We start from the raw sequence: 19227 nt of genomic DNA on the forward strand, positions 1-19227 counted from the left end.
AGACATCGTGTGCAGAATTGCCTCTGTATGTACAATGTTGTTATGAAGTTTATCAAAACAAATGCATACAAATCCCCAGGGGTTCGCTATGGCAGACACACAGTGTCGATTATAGTAACACTGACTTGAAAGTGAGTGCTGCAATGTTGGGTAAAATCTGCCATATCAGTGATTTGGGAGAGGGAAATTTGTCATCAGAAGATAGAATGCAATTACTTGTTCATTTCCTCTCCAGCTCTCTGTGAAGGTGCGACAGGGGGAGACATTCCACACACACTGGGTGGAATTTAACACTGTTGGGATATACTGCTTCTGTGAAATCAATAAACATTTGACCAGTTCGATCCATTTTCCAACATTCCCCCACTATGACAAGAGCAGAAAATACTGTCAACTGACTCACTGGGATACAGTTCCACACACACTGACTCTCACTGGGGTACAGTTCCACACACACTGACTCTCACTGGGGTACAGTCCCACACACACTGACTCACACTGGGATACAGTTCCACACACACTGACTCTCACTGGGATACAGTTCCACAGACACTGACTCTCACTGGGGTACAGTTCCACACACACTGACTCTCACTGAGATACAGTTCCTCACACACTGACTCTCACTGGGATACAGTTCCACACACACTGACTCTCACTGGGATACAGTTCCACAGACACTGACTCTCACTGGGATACAGTTCCACAGACACTGACTCTCACTGGGGTACAGTTCCACACACACTGACTCTCACTGAGATACAGTTCCTCACACACTGACTCTCACTGGGGTACAGTTCCACACACACTGACTCTCACTGAGATACAGTTCCACACACACTGACTCTCACTGGGATACAGTTCCACACACACTGACTCTCACTGGGATACAGTTCCACACACACTGACTCTCACTGAGATACAGTTCCACACACACTGACTCTCACTGAGATACAGTTCCTCACACACTGACTCACACTGGGATACAGTTCCTCACACACTGACTCTCACTGGGATACAGTTCCACACACACTGACTCTCACTGGGGTACAGTTCCACACACACTGACTCTCACTGAGATACAGTTCCTCACACACTGACTCTCAATGGGATACAGTTTCCATTGACCTCTGGCTCCTGACAGAATTTACCATCATTCACTGACAGCTGTGTTCCGTTCTTCCTCGTTTGGCCGTGGGTTGCTAACTTGGGGCAAACAGTGAGGGGGCTGATGGGGTTTCTGTCACTGGCTGTTGGCACTCAGCAATCCTCTAAATGCTCTCTGTTTAATAATTGTCTTTCTTACCTGATAATGTGACAGGAATGGAACACCTGGAAAATGGGCCAAGTGTGTCTGTGGATTACAACACTGCTGACCCCTTGATCCGATGGGATTCCTACGAGAACTTCAATGCCCAGCGAGAGGACCAAGCAGAAGGTAAGAAGATTGTGAGCTAAACAGTTTCTGCCCATTGCAGCTTCCTGCTGTATGAGTATTGTTAGAGCTCTACATGCCACTGCTGTGCGAGCAGTGTATTGTCACTAGTCTGTCTGCAATGTTGGTGCATTGATAAGGCTGGAGGACGTAAGAATATAAGAACTAGGAGCAGGAGTCGGCCATCTGGCCCCTCGAGCCTGCTCCGCCATTGAATAAGATCATGGCTGATCTTTTTGTGGACTTCGCTCCATTTACCCGCCTGCTCACCATAACCCTTAATTCCTTTACTGTTCAAAAATGTATCTATCCTTGCATTAAAAGCATTCAATGAGGTAGCCTCAACTGCTTCAATGGGCAGGAATTCTGCAGATTCACAACCTTTTGTGTGAAGAAGTTCCTCCTCAACTCAGTCCTAAATCTGCTCCCCCTTATTTTGAGGCCATGCCCCCTAGTTCTAGTTTCACCCACCAGTGGAAACAGCTTCCCTGCTTCTATCTTATCTATTCCCTTCATAATCTTATATGTTTTGATAAGATCTACCCTCATTCTTCTGAATTCCAATGAGTATAGCCCCAGTCTACTCAGTCTCTCCTCAACTGTCTCAACTCCGGTATCAACCGAGTGAATCTCTTCTGCACCCCCTCCAGTGCCAGTATATCCTTTCTCAAGTAAGGAGACCAAAACTTCACAGTACTCCAGGTGTGGTTTCACCATCACCTTATACAGCTGTAACAAAACCTCCCTGTTTTTAGATTCTATCCCTCTAGCAAAGAAGGACAAAATTCCATTTGCCGCCTTCATTACCTGCAAACTAACTCCTTGGGATTCCTGCACAAGGACACCCAGGTCCCTCTGCACAGCAGCATGCTGCAATTTTTTACCATTTAAATAAAAGTCCGTTGTGTTGTTATTCCAACCAAAATGCTGATTAGAGTCTTTAAATGGCCACAATCCAGAGGGAGGCCATTTGGCACACTGCGTCCTCACCTAGCTGTCTGCATGTGTAACTCACCCACTTCCTGTCTCCTGCATTTTCCCTGTAAACCTCACCACCGTCCACTCAAGGGCAATTAGGAATGGGCAATAAAAATGCCGGATTAGCCAGTGACGCCCATGTTGTGTGCTAGAATTTTTGAAAAGTGACCTGCAAAGATTTTTACTGAAGATAATTCTCCAATTTTCTTTTGAATGCTTTGATGGAATCTGCCTCCACCAAATTCTCAGGCAGTGCATTCCAGATCCAAATGATTTGTTGTTTTAAAATCATTTTCCACATCTTTCTTTTGCTGCTTTTACCAATCAGCTGAAATCAATGTCCGCTGTTCCTTGATCCTCTTGATCCAAATTGTTACTTTGAAAACTGCCTGTTAACCCTCACTGAAGGGGGAACAGGCCCAAATTCTCCAACTTACATAGAACATAGAACATTACAGTGCAGTACAGGCCCTTCGGCCCTCGATGTTGCGCCAACCAGTGGAACCAATCTAATGACCCTCTAACCTAAACTATTCCAATGTTATCCATATGCCTATCCACTGACCATTTGAACGCCCTTAAAGTTGGAGAGTCCACTACTGTTGCAGGCAGGGCATTCCACGCCCTTACTTCCCTCTGAGTAAAGAACCTACCTCTGACATCCGTCCTATAATTACCACCCCTTAATTTGAAGCTATGTCCCCTTGTGTTAGCCATCACCATCCGAGGTAAAAGGCTCTCACTGATCACCCTATCCAATCCTCTGATCATCTTGTATGCCTCAATTAGGTCACCTCGTAACCTTCTTCTCTCTAATGAAAATAACCTCAAGTCCCTCAGCCTTTCCTCATAAGACCTTCCCACCATACCAGGCAACATCCTGGTAAACCTCCTCTGCACCCTTTCCAATGCCTCCACATCTTTCTTATAATGCGGCGACCAGAACTGTACGCAATACTCCAAGTGCGGCCGCACCAGAGTTTTGTACAGTTGTAACATGACCTCACGGCTCCGAAATTCAATCCCTCTACCAATAAAAGCTAACACACCGTATGCCTTCTTAACAACCTTATCAACCTGGGTGCCAACTTTCAGGGAGCTATGCACATGTACCCCGAGATCTCTCTGCTCATCAACACTACTAAGAGTCCTTCCGTTTGCCCTATATTCTGTACTCCTGTTACCTTACCAAAGTGAATCAACTCACACTTTTCCATATTAAACTCCATTTGCCACCTCTTGGCCCAGCTCTGCAGCTTATCTATGTCCCTCTGCAAACTGTAACATCCATCCTCACTGTCTACAACTCCTCCGACTTTGGTGTCGTCAGCAAATTTACTAATCCATCCTTCTACACCCTCATCTAGGTCATTTATAAAAATGACAAACAGCAGTGGCCCCAAAACAGATCTTTGAGGTACACCACTTGTAACTGCACTCCAGGTTGAATATTTCCCATCAACCACCACCCTCTGTCTTCTATCAGCTAGCCAATTCCTGATCCAAACTGCTAAATCACCCTCAATCCCATGCATCTGCATTTTCTGCAGTAGCCTACCATGGGGAACCTTATCAAAGGCTTTGCTAAAATCCGTATACACCACGTCAACTGCCTTACCCTAATCCACCTCTTTGGTCACCTTTTCAAAAAACTCGATAAGGTTTGTGAGGCACGACCTCCCCTTCACAAAACCGTGTTGACTATCCTTAATCAATTTATTTCCCTCTAGATGGTTATAAATCCTATCCCTTATAATTCTTTCCAAAATTTTGCCCACAACAGAAGTGAGGCTCACTGGTCTGTAATTCCCAGGATGGTCTCTACTCCCCTTCTTGAACAAGGGGACAATATTTGCTATCCTCCAGTCTTCCGACACGATACCTGAAGCCAATGACGACATGAAGATCAAAGCCAAAGGCTCTGCAATCTCCTTCCTAGCCTCCCAGAGAATCCTAGCATAAATCCCATCCATCCCAGGGGACTTACCTATTTTCACACTCTCAAGAATTGCCAACACCTCCTCCTTATGTACCTCAATCCCGTCTAGTCTACTACCTGGTATCGCAGTATTCTCCTCGACTGCACTGACTTTTTCCTGCATGAATACTGATGAAAAATACTCATTCAGCACCTCTCCTATCTCTTCAGGCTCCACGCACAACTTCCCACTGCTGTGTCTGACTGGCCCTAATCTTGCCCTAACCAATCTTTTATTCTTGACATACCTGTAGAAATCTTTAGGATTTTCCTTGATCCTATCTGCCAAAGCCTTCTCATGTCTCTTCCATCTCTTCTTAACACTCTCTTTAGCTCCTTCCTGGCTAATTTATAACTCTCCAGTGCCCTAACTGAGCCTTCACGTCCCATCTTTACATAAGTCTCTTTCTTCCTCTTCACCAAAGATTCAACTTCCTTAGTACACCACGGTTCCCTCGCTCAACCACTCCCTCCCTGCCTGACAGGTACATATTTATCAAGGACTCGCAGTAGCTGCTCCTTGAATAAGCTCCACATTTCAGATGTTCCCAGCCCCTGCAATTTCCTACTCCACCCTATGTATCCTAAATCTCACCTAATAGCCTCATAATTACCTTTCCCCCAGCTATAACTTCTGCCCTTCGGTATATGCCTATCCCTTCCCATCACTAAGATAAACGTAACTGAATTGTGGTCACTATCACCAAAGTGCTCACCTACCTCCAAGTCTAACACTTGGTCTGGTTCATTACCCAGTACCAAATCCAATGTAGCCTCACCTCTTGTTGGCCTATCTACATACTGTGTCATGAAACCTTCCTGCACACATTGGACAAAAACTGAACCCTCTAACGTGCTTGAACTATAGCTTTTCCAATCGATATTTGTACAGTTAAAGTCCCCCATTACAACTACCCTGTTACTATTGCACCTATCCAGGATCATCTTTGCGATCCTTTCCTCTGCATCTCTGGAACTTTTTGGAGGCCTATAAAAAACTCCCAACAGGGTGATCTCTCCTTTCCTGTTTCTAATCTCAGCCCATACTACCTCAATAGACAGGTCCACATCAAACATCCTTTCTGCCACCGTGATACTGTCCTTGACTAACAATGCCACGCCTCCCCCTCTTCTACCACCTTCTCTGCTCTGACTGAAACATCTGAACCCCGGAACCTGCAACAACCATTCCTGTTCCTGCTCTATCCATGTCTCTGAAATGGCCAGAACATTGAAGTCCTAGGCACCAATCCAGGCTGCAAGTTCATCCACCTTATTGCGTATGCTCCTCGCATTAAAGTATACACACTTCAAACCACCCTCCCGCCTGCCAATTCACGGCTGTGACCTAGAAACCTTATCCATGACCTCCCTATTCTCATCCTCCTGTACATTGGAGCTACAATTCAGGTTCCCTAAATTTATTATGAACTTTATTATGAACTTGATTATTATTTTATTATGAACTTATCCTGAATTTCATCATTTCTACAACCAGAAATTTGTTCTGCGTGTCACCTCTTTCCTACAATGTGCTGCCAAGAATCCAACCCACTGAATCCAGTTCAGGTTCAATCAGTGTTTTCTAAAAATTCTTCACAACTTAATTTCATAGAATCCCTGCAATGCCAAAGGAGGTCATTTGGCCCATCAAGTCTGCACCGACCACAATCCCACCCAGGCCCAATTCCTGGAGCCCCACGTATTTATCCTGCTAATCCCTTTACACTAGGGTCAATTTAGCATGGCCAATCAACCTAATCCGCATACCTTTGGACAGTGGGAGGAACCTGGAGTACCTGGAAGAAACCCATGAAGACACGGGGGGAACGTGCAAACTCCACACTGACAATGACCTGAGGCTGGAATTGAACCCAGGTTCCTGGTGCTAACCACTGTGTCACTGTGCTGCCCATGATTTCTTACACTGCAGCAACTCACCAATGCTCCTTAGGCAGCATTTCCTAAACCTGTAACCTCCATCATCTAGAAGGCCAAGAGCAGCAAATGCCTTGGAACACCATCACCCGGGTTCCCCTTCAAATCACTCAATGTGCTGACTTGGAAATATATCGTCATTCCTTCACTGTCTTTGGGTCAAAATCCTGGAACTCCCTCCCCAACAGCACTGAGAGGGCATTCTCTTTATTTTTATTAATTCGCTTGGATGTCGCTGGATAAGCCAGCATTTATTGCCCAACCCTAATAATTCTTGAGAACACCTTTCATCATTGATCAAGTGATTTCCTGTTTGTGTTCTGTACAGGACAAAGGTAGGCAGTTTACCACATTGCTGGGTAGATGCCAGTGTTGCAGCTGTACTGGAGCAGCTTGACTGGGGGCACAGTTATTTCTGAAGCACAGGGCTTCAGACTACCATTGGGATGTTTTCATTGCCTTTGCAGTAACTTTTAGCCTTGTGCTCTGCAGGAAGTGTGCAAAGATATCACTGAGCTCATGTTTCCCTCTGCTATTCTGAAAGGGCGCCCCTTTGGTGCCGACAACACTGGAAGGTTTTAACTTTCAGACAGGTGGCTTTTCTGATATCCCTCCTGATTTATGGTGGCAAGGTGCTGAAGAATTAAGTGGCTCTGATGGTATCAGCACCATCCCAGCATTGCCTGGGGTCAACCACATGTGGACAGCAGGAAACCCAGCAGCAAGAATTAATCCTTTGGATTTACATTTGGAACAAGAGTGTGGCGCTGCCTCAGCACTGACCCTCTGACAGTGCGGCACTCCCTCAGTACTGACCCTCTGACAGTGTGGCACTCCCTCAGTACTGACCCTCTGACAGTGCGGCACTCCCTCAGTACTGACCCTCTGACAGTGCGGCACTCCCTCAGTACTGACCCTCTGACAGTGCGGCACTCCCTCAGCACTGACCCTCTGACAGTGTGGCACTCCCTCAGCACTGACCCTCTGACTGTGTGGCACTCCCTCAGCACTGACCCTGTAACGGTGTGGCACTCCCTCAGTACTGACCCTCTGACAGTGCGGCACTCCCTCAGTACTGACCCTCTGACAGTGCGGCACTCCCTCAGTACTGACCCTCTGACAGTGCGGCACTCCCTCAGTACTGACCCTCTGACAGTGCGGCACTCCCTCAGCACTGACCCTCTGACAGTGCGGCACTCCCTCAGCACTGACCCTCTGACAGTGCGGCACTCCCTCAGGACTGACGCTCTGACAGTGCGGCACTCCCTCAGTACTGACCCTCTGACAGTGCGGCACTCCCTCAGTACTGACCCTCTGACAGTGCGGCACTCCCTCAGTACTGACCCTCTGACAGTGTGGCACTCCCTCAGCACTGACCCTCTGACAGTGCAGCAGTCCCTCAGCACTGACCCTCTGACAGTGCGGCACTCCCTCAGCACTGACCTTCTGACAGTGCGGCACTCCCTCAGCACTGACCTTCTGACAGTGCGGCACTCCCTCAGCACTGACCCTCTGACAGTGCGGCACTCCCTCAGCACTGACCCTCTGACAGTGCGGCACTCACTCAAGCACTGACCCTCTGACAGTGCGGCACTCCCTCAGTACTGACCCTCTGACAGTGCGGCACTCCCTCAGTACTGACCCTCTGACAGTGCAGCAGTCCCTCAGCACTGACCCTCTGACAGTGCGGCACTCCCTCAGCACTGACCCTCTGACAGTGCGGCACTCCCTCAGTACTGACCCTCTGAGAGTGTGGCACTCCCTCAGTACTGACCCTCTGACAGTGCGACACTCCCTCAGCACTATCCCTCTGACAGTGCGGCACTCCCTCAGTACTGACCCTCTGACAGTGCGGCACTCCCTCAGTACTGACCCTCTGACAGTGCAGCAGTCCCTCAGCACTGACCCTCTGACAGTGCGGCACTCCCTCAGTACTGACCCTCTGACAGTGCGGCACTCCCTCAGTACTGACCCTCTGAGACTGAGGCACTCCCACAGCACTGACCCTCTGACAGTGCGGCACTCCCTGAGTACTGACCCTCTGACAGTGCAGCACTCCCTCATCACTGACCCTGTGACAGTGCAGCACTCCCTCAGTACTGACCCTCTGACAGTGCGGCACTCCCTCAGTACTGACCCTCTGACAGTGCGGCACTCCCTCAGTACTGACCCTCTGACAGTGCGGCACTCCCTCAGCACTGACCCTCTGACAGTGCGGCACTCCCTCAGCACTGACCCTCTGACAGTGCGGCACTCCCTCAGGACTGACGCTCTGACAGTGCGGCACTCCCTCAGTACTGACCCTCTGACAGTGCGGCACTCCCTCAGGACTGACGCTCTGACAGTGCGGCACTCCCTCAGTACTGACCCTCTGACAGTGCGGCACTCCCTCAGTACTGACCCTCTGACAGTGCGGCACTCCCTCAGTACTGACCCTCTGACAGTGTGGCACTCCCTCAGCACTGACCCTCTGACAGTGCAGCAGTCCCTCAGCACTGACCCTCTGACAGTGCGGCACTCCCTCAGCACTGACCTTCTGACAGTGCGGCACTCCCTCAGCACTGACCTTCTGACAGTGCGGCACTCCCTCAGCACTGACCCTCTGACAGTGCGGCACTCCCTCAGCACTGACCCTCTGACAGTGCGGCACTCACTCAAGCACTGACCCTCTGACAGTGCGGCACTCCCTCAGTACTGACCCTCTGACAGTGCGGCACTCCCTCAGTACTGACCCTCTGACAGTGCAGCAGTCCCTCAGCACTGACCCTCTGACAGTGCGGCACTCCCTCAGCACTGACCCTCTGACAGTGCGGCACTCCCTCAGTACTGACCCTCTGAGAGTGTGGCACTCCCTCAGTACTGACCCTCTGACAGTGCGGCACTCCCTCAGCACTGTCCCTCTGACAGTGCGGCACTCCCTCAGTACTGACCCTCTGACAGTGCGGCACTCCCTCAGTACTGACCCTCTGACAGTGCAGCAGTCCCTCAGCACTGACCCTCTGACAGTGCGGCACTCCCTCAGTACTGACCCTCTGACAGTGCGGCACTCCCTCAGTACTGACCCTCTGAGACTGAGGCACTCCCACAGCACTGACCCTCTGACAGTGCGGCACTCCCTGAGTACTGACCCTCTGACAGTGCAGCACTCCCTCATCACTGACCCTGTGACAGTGCAGCACTCCCTCAGTACTGACCCTCTGACAGTGCGGCACTCCCTCAGTACTGACCCTCTGACAGTGCGGCACTCCCTCAGTACTGACCCTCTGACAGTGCGGCACTCCCTCAGCACTGACCCTCTGACAGTGCGGCACTCCCTCAGCACTGACCCTCTGACAGTGCGGCACTCCCTCAGGACTGACGCTCTGACAGTGCGGCACTCCCTCAGTACTGACCCTCTGACAGTGCGGCACTCCCTCAGCACTGACCCTCTGACAGTGCAGCAGTCCCTCAGCACTGACCCTCTGACAGTGCGGCACTCCCTCAGCACTGACCCTCTGACAGTGCGGCACTCCCTCAGCACTGACCTTCTGACAGTGCGGCACTCCCTCAGCACTGACCTTCTGACAGTGCGGCACTCCCTCAGCACTGACCCTCTGACAGTGCGGCACTCCCTCAGCACTGACCCTCTGACAGTGCGGCACTCACTCAAGCACTGACCCTCTGACAGTGCGGCACTCCCTCAGTACTGACCCTCTGACAGTGCGGCACTCCCTCAGTACTGACCCTCTGACAGTGCGGCACTCCCTGAGTACTGACCCTCTGACAGTGCAGCACTCCCTCAGCACTGACCCTCTGACAGTGCGGCACTCCCTCAGCACTGACCCTCTGACAGTGCGGCACTCCCTCAGCACTGACCCTCTGACAGTGCGGCACTCCCTCAGTACTGACCCTCTGAGAGTGTGGCACTCCCTCAGTACTGACCCTCTGACAGTGCGGCACTCCCTCAGCACTGACCCTCTGACAGTGCGGCACTCCCTCAGTACTGACCCTCTGAGAGTGTGGCACTCCCTCAGTACTGACCCTCTGACAGTGCGGCACTCCCTCAGCACTGTCCCTCTGACAGTGCGGCACTCCCTCAGTACTGACCCTCTGACAGTGCGGCACTCCGTCAGTACTGACCCTCTGACAGTGCAGCAGTCCCTCAGCACTGACCCTCTGACAGTGCGGCACTCCCTCAGTACTGACCCTCTGACAGTGCGGCACTCCCTCAGTACTGACCCTCTGAGACTGAGGCACTCCCACAGCACTGACCCTCTGACGGTGCGGCACTCCCTGAGTACTGACCCTCTGACAGTGCAGCACTCCCTCATCACTGACCCTGTGACAGTGCAGCACTCCCTCAGCACTGACCCTCTGACAGTGCGGCACTCCCTCAGCACTGACCCTCTGACAGTGCGGCACTCCCTCAGTACTGACCCTCTGAGAGTGCGGCACTCCGTCAGTACTGACCCTCTGACAGTGCAGCAGTCCCTCAGCACTGACCCTCTGACAGTGCGGCACTCCCTCAGTACTGACCCTCTGACAGTGCGGCACTCCCTCAGTACTGACCCTCTGAGACTGAGGCACTCCCACAGCACTGACCCTCTGACAGTGCGGCACTCCCTGAGTACTGACCCTCTGACAGTGCAGCACTCCCTCATCACTGACCCTGTGACAGTGCGGCACTCCCTCAGCACTGACCCTCTGACAGTGCGGCACTCCCTCAGTACTGACCCTCTGACAGTGCGGCACTCCCTCAGCACTGACCCTCTGAGAGTGAGGCACTCCCACAGCACTGACCCTCTGACAGTGCGGCACTCCCTCAGTACTGACCCTCTGAGAGTGTGGCACTCCCTCAGCACTGACCCTCTGAGAGTGAGGCACTCCCACAGCACTGACCCTCTGACAGTGCGGCACTCCCACAGCACTGACCCTCTGACAGTGCGGCACTCCCTCAGTACTGACCCTCTGACAGTGCGACACTCCCTCATCACTGACCCTGTGACAGTGCGGCACTCCCTCAGCACTGACCCTCTGACAGTGCGACACTCCCTCATCACTGACCCTGTGACAGTGCGGCACTCCCTCAGCACTGACCCTCTGACAGTGCGGCACTCCCTCAGTACTGACCCTCTGACAGTGCGACACTCCCTCAGTACTGACCCTCTGACAGTGCGGCTTTCCCTCAATGTGGCTGCCTTGGGAATCCTGGTGAAGTCCTTCATCAGATTGATAAGCCCAGCACTGGCTGCCATTGTGGTGTAACCACTGCTCTGTTATGGTAGCAGGAGTATTACAGCTGCCATTCCAACTAGAACTACGTTGATGGAGAAATTATTCTCTCTCTGCTTCGCAACGACCTTTTCCAGCTGAGCAATGAAGAAACGTTCTCAATAGCTGCTCATCTCATTCCTCCCATTGCCCCACTCCATTCTGAGATTCTCCACGCAGCCTGGGTTCGCTGCTCCATCAGGACTGTTCTGATCCAGCATGCAAACAGCATAGAACAAAGAAAATGACACTACAGTTACAGGTTCTCCGGCCCTCCGAGCCTGCATTGACCATGTTGCCTGACTGAAGTAAAAGCCCCTATTCTTCCTATCGCTCCATTCCCACCCTATTCTTGTATTTGTCAAGACGCCCATGTCCACTTCCACTGCCTCTTCCAGCAGCGAGTTCCAAACATCCACCACCCTCTGTGTAAAAGATCTGTCTCGTACATCTCCTTTAAACCTTGCCCCTTGCACCTTAAACCTATGCCCTGTAGTAATTGATCCTTCCACCCTGGGGGAAAGCTTCTGACTATCCACTCTGTCCATGCCCCTCATAATCTTGTGGACTTCTATCAGGTCTCCCCTCAACATCCGTCGTTCCAGTGAGAACAAACCAAGTTTAGATTCATAGAGTCGTAGACACTTACAGCATGGAAACAGACCCGTTGGCCTAACTTGTCCATGCTGCCTTTTTTTTTAAAACCCCAATTGCCCGCATTTGGCCCATATCCCTCTATACATATCGTACCCATGTAACTATCTAAATGCTTTTTAAAAGATAAAATTGTACCCGCCTCTACTACTGCTTCAGGCAGCTTCGTCCAGACACTCACCACCCTCTGTGTGAAAAAATTGCCCCTCTGGACACTTTTGTATTTCTCCCCTCTCACCTTAAACCTATACCCTCTAGTTTTAGACTCCCCTACCTTTGGGAAAAGATATTGACTATCTACCTTGTCTATGCCCCTCATTATTTTATAGACCTCTATAAGGTCACGCCTCAGCCTCCTACGCTTCAGAGAAATAAGTCCCAGTCTGTTCAGCCTCTCCTTATAATTCAATCCGTCAAGTCCTGGTAGCATCCTAGTAAATCTTTCCTGCACTCTTTCTAGTTTAATAATCTCCTTTTGATAATAGGGTGACCAGAATTGCACACAGCATGCAAAGTGTGGCCTTACCAATGTCTTGTACAACTTCAACAAAACATTCCAATTCCTGTATTCAATGTTCCGACCGATGAAACCAAGCATGCCGAATGCTTTCTTCACCACTCTGTCCACTTGTGACTTCACTTTCAAGGAGCTATGAAAATGTATCCCCAGATCCCTTTGTTCTGTAACTCTCCCTAATGCCCTACCATTAACTGAGTAAGTCCTGCCCTGGTTCAATCTACCAAAATGCATCACCTCACATTGGTTTAAATTAAACTCCATCAGCCATTCATCAGCCCACTAGCCCAATTGATCAAGACCCCGCTGCAGTTGGAGATAACTTTCTTCATTGTCCACTATGCCACCAATCTTGGTGTCATCTGTAAACTTCCTAACCATGCTTTCTATATTCTCATCCAAGTCATTAGTATAAATGACAAATAACAATGGACCCAGCACTGATCCCTGAGGCACACCGCTGGTCACAGGCCTCCAGTTTGAAAAACAATTCTCTTCAATCACCCTCTGGCTTCTGTTAAGAAGCCAATTTTGTCTCCATTGAGATATATCACCCTGGATCCCATAAGATTTAACTTTGTGCAACAACCTACCATGTGGTACCTTGTCAAAGGCCTTGCTAAAGTCCATGTAGACAACATCAACTGCACTGCCCTCATCTACCTTCTTGATTACCTCTTCAAAAAATTCTATTAAATTTGTGAGACACGATTTTCCACTCACAAAGCCATGCTGACTGTCCCTAATCAGTCCTTGCATCTCTAAATGCCTGTTGATCCTGTCTCTCAAAATACCTTCTAACTTACCCACCATAGACGTGAGGCTCACTGGCCTGTAGTTCCCAGGCTTTTCTCTGCAGCCCTTTTTAAACAAAGGCACAACATTTGCCACCCTCCAATCTTCAGGCACCTCATCCGTGACTATTTATGATTCAAATACCTCTGTTAGGGGACCCGCAATTTCTTCCCTAGCCTCCCACAATGTCCTGGGATACACTTCACCAGGTCCTGGTGTTTTATCTATGTTGATGAGCTTTAAGACTTCCAGCACCTCCTTCTCTGTAATATATACACTCCTCAAGACGTCAATATTTATTTCCCTTAGTTCCCTAACATCCATGCTTTTCTCAACAGTAAATATTGATGAAAAATATTCATTTAGGACCTCACCCATCTCTTGTGGATCTGCACATAGATGACCTTGTTGATCCTTAAGAGGCCCTCCTCTCCCGTTTTACTCTTTTGCCCTTTATGTATTTGTAGAAGCTCTTTGGATTCTCTTTTGCCTTATCTGCCAAAATAATTTTGTGTCCCCTTTTTGCCCTCCTGATTTCTGTCTTAACTGTGCTCCTATACTGTCTTCAACCTCTCCTCATAGCTAATGCCATCCATACCAGTCAACATCCTGGTAAATCTTTTCTGTGCCCTCTCCAAAGCCTCCACATCCTTCTAGTAGTGTGGCGACCAGAATTGAACACTATATTCCAAATGTGGCCTAATTAAGGTTCTATAAAGCTGCCACATGACTTGCCAATTTTTAAAATCAGTGCCCCAGCCCATGAAGGCAAGCATGCCGTATGCCTTCTTGACTACCTTCTCCATCTGCATTGCCACTTTCAGTGACCTGTCTACCTGTACACCCAGATCCCTTTGTCTATCAATACTCTTAAGGGTTCTGCCATTTACTGTATATTTTCTACCTGTATTAGACCTTCCAAAATGTATTACCTCACATTTATCTGGATTGAACTCCATCTGCCATCTTTCCGCCCAAGTCTCCAACTGATTGAGATCCTACTGTATCCTCTGATGGTCCTCATCGTTATCCGCAAATCCACCTACCTTTGTGTCTTCCACAAACTTACTAATCAATCCAGTTACACTTTCCTTCAAATCATTTATCTATATTACAAACAGCAAATGTCCCAGCACTGATCCCTGAGGATCGCCACTTGTCACAGCCCTCCATTCAGCTACTACCACTGCTACCCTCTGTCTTCTATGACCGAGCCAGTTCTGTATCCATCTTGCCAGCTCACCTCTGATCCCATGTGACTTCACCTTCTGCACCAGTCTGCCATGAGGGATCTTGTCAAAGTCAGATGGGGAGCTGTTTCCTGGATGATATCCTTGGTGGTTACTGACTGCTGCAGCCAGCCAGCTGTTCCAGATGGAAGTTTGGCTCCTGGAACCCTGCACTGAACTGCACAAGATCGTCCATCACCAACTTATCGCAAGTTCCAGGCTCCCTACCCTCATTCTCCCATTCCCTCAAAAACCATCAGATATTGCGACCGACCAATAAGAAGTGTCTTGAGAAAGGGACAGATAGAATAATAGAGTCATGGAGGTTTACAGCATGGAACTTGTCCATGCTGCCCCTGTTTTTAAGCTAGTCTCAACTGTCTATATTTGGCCCATTTCCCTCTATACCCATCTTACCCATGTAACTGCCTAAATGCTTATTAAAAGACAAAATTGTCCCCGCCTTTATTACTCCTTGTGGCAGCTCATTCCAGACAATCACCACCCTCTTTGAAAAATTGCCCCCGGACCCTCTTGTATCTCTCCCCTCTCACTCTAAACCTTCACCCTTCAGTTTTAGTTTCCCCTACCTTTGGGAAAATATGTTAATTATCTAGCTGATCTATGCCAGAAAGAAAGAATGGAGGGAAGTGAGATATACAGGGGGGACAGAAATAGATCGCTGGGGATAGAGAGAGGGAAGATTGATACTGAGAGAGCAATCAGGTGACAGGGAAAGGGATAGAGCTAGACAGAAAGAGATAGGGAGAAAGTGAAAGACAAAGAGGATAGAGAGAGAGGATACAGAGCTAGAGAAAGCGATCAGAAGGGAGAATGAGTAATGAGAGATTAATAATGGAGAAAAGCAAGAAAAGAGGGAGTTTTAGATAGAGAGTTAGCTTGCGAGTGACGTTGCTCGATATTCTGCGCCCACTTACTCCTTCATGCCAAAGGCTGGATGAGGTTAACTAAAAACAGACTTTCTTTCAATTTGATTCATTCCTATGCAGGGGTGTGTTATAGATCTGACTTTAATTAGCCAGTCTGTAACCCAATCTGTCTCTGACAGATGATTTCACTTGCTGCTGTGACTGCCTTTAGGTTAACAGCCAACTGACGGATAAAGGCAGAGTGTCCAACAGAAACTCTGCTCAATGACAAGACTCGCAAAGCATTGCGACCTTGCACTTCCCTCCAGTCCGTCAGCAACAGAAGGCAAGAGGCAGGCACCGTATGCGTGTGTATTTGTGTGTATATTTATGTGTGACTGAGTCCTTTAGCAGGAGCATTTGAGGAATACATTGGCTGAGAATAGTCACAGAGAGGGAGAGGGTGCTGGGCCTTGCTCATTCCGAGCAAACTGGCTTCCTTGGCACAGACAACACCCTGTGGCATTTTCTGGCCGTGTGCAAAACAGTGGACTTGATTGAGAGAGAGGGAGGATCACAGCAGAGAAAGTTCAGCCAGTACTTTGACACGCTGATAGCGGTCGGGTTTATCTGATTGCTGTCTGTTTGCGGGAGGACCTTCAACATCAAATAACTAACAGGTATGGGACTCTGCGCCGGGGAACGTGGGGGAGGGGAGCAGAGGGCACAGGCAGTGGAGCGGGGAGATGGCATGACTGCACAGTGGTGCATGTGGGGGACATGTGGGGTTAACAGGTCAGAATTACACAGCAATATAAAACTGCTTTGATCAGGAAATATTTCAGATTTACTTGCAGTTTTTGAAGTAAGATAAGTGTTTTAATCTTTTTGACATATTCCAGAGCACAATTCAGCTGCGGTCGGAAGGTTACAACAGCGTCTCGCACTTTGATTAAAATTCAGCGTCAATTATCTTTCACATCACTGTGATCCCAAACTCACTGACTCTCACTGGGACACAGTTCCACACACACTGACTCTCACTGGGACACAGTTCCACACACGCTGACTCTCACTGGGACACAGTTCCACACACACTGACTCTCACTGGGATACAGTTCCACACACACTGACTCTCACTGGGATACAGTTCCACACACACTGACTCTCACTGGGATACAGTTCCACACACACTGACTCTCACTGGGACACAGTTCCACACACGCTGACTCTCACTGGGACACAGTTCCACACACACTGACTCTCACTGGGATACAGTTCCACACACACTGACTCTCACTGGGACACAGTTCCACACACACAGACTCTCACTGGGATACAGTTCCACACACACTGACTCTCACTGAGATACAGTTCCACACACACAGACTCTCACTGGGATACAGTTCCACACACACAGACTCTCACTGGGATACAGTTCCACACACACTGACTCTCACTGGGATACAGTTCCACACACACTGACTCTCACTGGGATACAGTTCCACACACACTGACTCACACTGGGGTGCAGTTCCACACACACTGACTCTCACTGGGATACAGTTCCACACACACTGACTCTCACTGGGATACAGTTCCACACACACTGACTCTCACTGGGGTACAGTTCCACACACACTGACTCTCACTGGGGTACAGTTCCACACACACTGACTCTCACTGGGATACAGTTCCACACACACTGACTCTCACTGGGGTACAGTTCCACACACACTGACTCTCACTGGGGTACAGTTCCACACACACTGACTCTCACTGGGATACAGTTCCACACACACTGACTCTCACTGGGATACAGTTCCACACACACAGACTCTCACTGGGATACAGTTCCACACACACTGACTCTCACTGGGATACAGTTCCACACACACTGACTCTCACTGGGGTACAGTTCCACACACACTGACTCTCACTGGGGTACAGTTCCACACACACTGACTCTCACTGGGATACAGTTCCACACACACTGACTCTCACTGGGGTACAGTTCCACACACACTGACTCTCACTGGGGTACAGTTCCACACACACTGACTCTCACTGGGATACAGTTCCACACACACTGACTCTGACTGGGATACAGTTCCACACACACAGACTCTCACCGGGATACAGTTCCACACACACTGACTCTGACTGGGATACAGTTCCACACACACTGACTCTCACTGGGATACAGTTCCACACACACTGACTCTCACTGGGATACAGTTCCACACACACTGACTCTGACTGGGATACAGTTCCACACACACTGACTCTCACTGGGATACAGTTCCACACACACTGACTCTGACTGGGATACAGTTCCACACACACTGACTCTGACTGGGATACAGTTCCACACACACTGACTCTGACTGGGATACAGTTCCACACACACTGATTCTCACTGGGGTACAGTTAATAAGAACTAAAAATTGGGGTAGTCCATCTGGCCTCTCGAGCCTGCCCCACCAGTCAATAAGATCATGGCTGAACTTTTTATGGACTCAGCTCCACTTACCCACCCTCACACCATAATCCGTAACTCCTTTACTGTTCAAAAATTTATCCTTGCCTTAAAAGCATTAAATGAGATAACCTCAACTTCTTCACTGGGCAGGGAATTCCATAGATTCACAAACCTTTGTGTGAAGAAGTTCACAAGAACACAAGAAATATAAGTACATAAGAAATAGGAGCAGGAGTAGGCCATCTAGCCCTTCGAGCCTGCCCCGCCATTCAGTAAGATCATGGCTGATCCGAAGTGGATCAGTTTCACTTTCCCACTTTCTCCCCATAACCCTTAATTCCCCTGTCTATCAGAAACCCATCTACCCGTCACTTAAATATATTCAGCGAGGTAGCCTCCACCACTTCAACAGGCAGAGAATTCCAGAGATTCACCACCCTTTGAGTGAAGAAGTTCCTCCTCAACTCCGTTCTAAACTGCGCCCCCCTGCCTTATTTTGAGGCTGTGCCCTCTAGTTCTGTTTTCCTTTCTAAGTGAAAAGAATCTGTCTACCTCTACCCTATCTAGCCCCTTCATTATCTTGTAAGTCTCTATAAGATCCCCCCTCAGTCTTCTAAACTCTAACGAGTACAGGCCCAGTCTATTCAATCTCTCCTCATAAGCTAACCAGTCTTGGTTGGCTAACCAGTTGAGGAGTTCCTCCTCAACTCAGACCTAAATCTGCTTCCCTTTATTTTGAGGTCATGCCCCCTAGTTCTAGTTTCACCTGCCAGTGGAAACAACTTCCCTGCTTCTATCTTTTCTATCCCCTCCATAATCCTATATGTTTCTATAAGATTTTCCCTCATTCTTCTGAATTCCAATGAGTATAGCCCCAGTCGATTCAGTCTCTCCTCATAAGCCAATCCTCTCAACTCTGGAATCAACCTAGTGAATCTCCACTGCACCCCCTCTGCCAGTATATCCTTTCTCAAGTAAGGAGTCCAAAACTGTACACAGTACTCCAGGTGTGGCCTCACCAGCACCTTATAAGAACATAAGAACATAAGAAATAGGAGCAGGAGTAGGCCATCTAGCCGTTCGAGCCTGCCCCGCCATTCAA

The 19227-nt window shown here is 49.2% G+C and overlaps 1 protein-coding gene across 12 annotated transcripts in view; it reads left to right on the forward strand.

Annotated features, from left to right (window-relative positions):
- Positions 1-19227, forward strand: part of tns1b (tensin 1b) — a 590459-nt gene that overhangs the window by 454138 nt on the left and 117094 nt on the right. For all 12 annotated transcript variants that reach the window (XM_080199610.1, XM_080199614.1, XM_080199612.1 and 9 more), the window contains one exon: positions 1322-1438. In XM_080199610.1, the coding sequence (XP_080055736.1) occupies positions 1322-1438 (117 nt within the window). The remainder of the gene's footprint in view (positions 1-1321; positions 1439-19227) is intronic.

This window comes from Carcharhinus amblyrhynchos, chromosome 11, assembly GCF_965287045.1.
Source record: "Carcharhinus amblyrhynchos chromosome 11, sCarAmb.v2.hapA, whole genome shotgun sequence".
NCBI classification, from domain to species: domain Eukaryota; kingdom Metazoa; phylum Chordata; class Chondrichthyes; order Carcharhiniformes; family Carcharhinidae; genus Carcharhinus; species Carcharhinus amblyrhynchos.